The 1878-nt window shown below is 38.7% G+C and overlaps 1 protein-coding gene across 1 annotated transcript in view; it reads left to right on the forward strand.

Moving 5' to 3' along the window:
- The window catches only part of LOC116695180 (neuroblast differentiation-associated protein AHNAK), a gene marked incomplete at its 3' end in the record, with an annotated part of 17074 nt that overhangs the window by 9563 nt on the left and 5633 nt on the right, over positions 1–1878 (forward strand). Inside the window, 2 exon segments of the mRNA XM_032525291.1 lie at positions 1005–1118; positions 1244–1397. Of these exon segments, the coding sequence (XP_032381182.1) occupies positions 1005–1118; positions 1244–1397 (268 nt within the window).

The raw sequence follows: 1878 nt of genomic DNA on the forward strand, positions 1-1878 counted from the left end.
ATATATTAAAGTTCTGATAAATAAAATGTATGAAAATACAAACTTAAAATATGAAACCTAAATTAGTTTGAACAAAAACACATTAACAAAAAAATAATCAGTGTGTTGCTAACAGGGACGTTGTAGAGCGTCCTCTGGTGGACAGACTATGCAACGCCACACTAACAGGGACGTTGTAGAGCTCCTTGGTGGACAGACTATGCAACGCCATACAACAGGGACGTTGTAGAGGTCCTTGGTGGACAGACATGCAACGCCATCACTAACAGGGACGGTAGAGCGTTCTGGTGGACAGACTATGCAACGCCCTCACTAACAGGGACGTTGTAGAGCGTCCTCGGTGGACAGACTATGCAAGCATCACTTAACAGGGACGTTGTTAGGAGAGTCCTCTGGTGGACAGACTATGCAACGGCATCACTAACAGGGACGCTGTAGAACGTCCTCTGGTGGACAGACTATTTTATTCGTTTATTTTTTATTTTTTAAATATTCATTTATCTGAATGATTTAATTTCAGTGGAGGGGATTTTCTGATGCCTGAACTGTTCCATGAATTTAATAATTTGTTTGATCCCAAATTAAGAAGTTATTAAATTATCACCTTTCATTCAATTTATTATTTGCCAATCACCCTCACTATGGAGAGCTTGTACATAATAAAAACTTTATTTACTTTGATCTTAGCTCTGCATTTGTGCCCAGTCAACACACTGTGGTGTGAGACGGTTTTTAATGTTGCATATTACAATATTAATTCAGACTCTAAGCTACTGCCATGTATGAATGTCTACAGTGTATTATATTGTGATTGCTATATATTTACATACTATACTTGTGTTTTGTCTATTTGCATGTGTTTTTTATAGTTGCTGTACGCTTGCCCCTGATGGCCACCGTAGTATTATTACCCTTCCCTCTCAGTGCAAACACTTTTAAAGCCTGATGATGAAATATCCATCACCTTTTATGTTTGAATAAGGTGGAAACTCTTGTTTTTTTAGTGTGAAGCGGAGCATGACCCACACTACAAAAGTGGGAGTGGAAAGAAAACTAAAAAGTCTGGGCTTGGGTCCATGTTTGAAAAGCGCTCGACTCCAAAGATGAGTAAACTGAAGGTGAGCCATTCCCACCTTCTCCTCTCTGTACTATATATTGGAATCCCTTTAGGCTTTGTTGCAGCAGAGAACAGCACAGATAAAGGTAAAATTATTCTGTCCTGTCTATTTTATTGTGTTGGCAGGAGGTTCACAGCCCTGAGTCTGGACTGATAGTGAAAACAGCCAAAGATGGATGTGCAGAGGGTCTCGTTTATGGTGGAGGAGGGAAAGAGGGAATATTCATTAAGGAAGTGGTACCAGAGTCACCTGCCTCAAAAAGTCTGAAACTAAAAGAAGGTAAACTAGAAGTGATTAACATTTATAGCATTTTTTCCCCGATTACAATGAAAATTAAAAGTAGATTGATTTTGAAAAATGAGCTTGATGAAGCTACAAATTGGTACTTTTACATCATTTTTTTTAGAATTAAAAATTCCATTACAAATACTACTAACTAGGGATGTAACGGTATTAAATTTTAACCTCACAGTTATAGTGACTAAAATTATCCAGATTTTTATCGCGGTATTTTTAAAAGTGTGTTCAATGCCTTTAGCAGCAACTTTTTTCCAGACAGGAGAACTATCTTCAATCAACTGTCCTTCAGCATTCTTATAATAACCAAAATATACCCATGCTTCAGACTTAGTCCCCTTAGAGGGCTGATAAATGTCCTGAGTACTCATCTCCTCCTTCCGCCGTGATTCCACCTTCAAGAAACACGTTGGAGGCTACACAGTGCACCTGAGCGCCAACTTCAGGAGACTCGGATGAAGCT

This window comes from Etheostoma spectabile, chromosome 9 (genome assembly GCF_008692095.1).
Source record: "Etheostoma spectabile isolate EspeVRDwgs_2016 chromosome 9, UIUC_Espe_1.0, whole genome shotgun sequence".
NCBI classification, from domain to species: domain Eukaryota; kingdom Metazoa; phylum Chordata; class Actinopteri; order Perciformes; family Percidae; genus Etheostoma; species Etheostoma spectabile.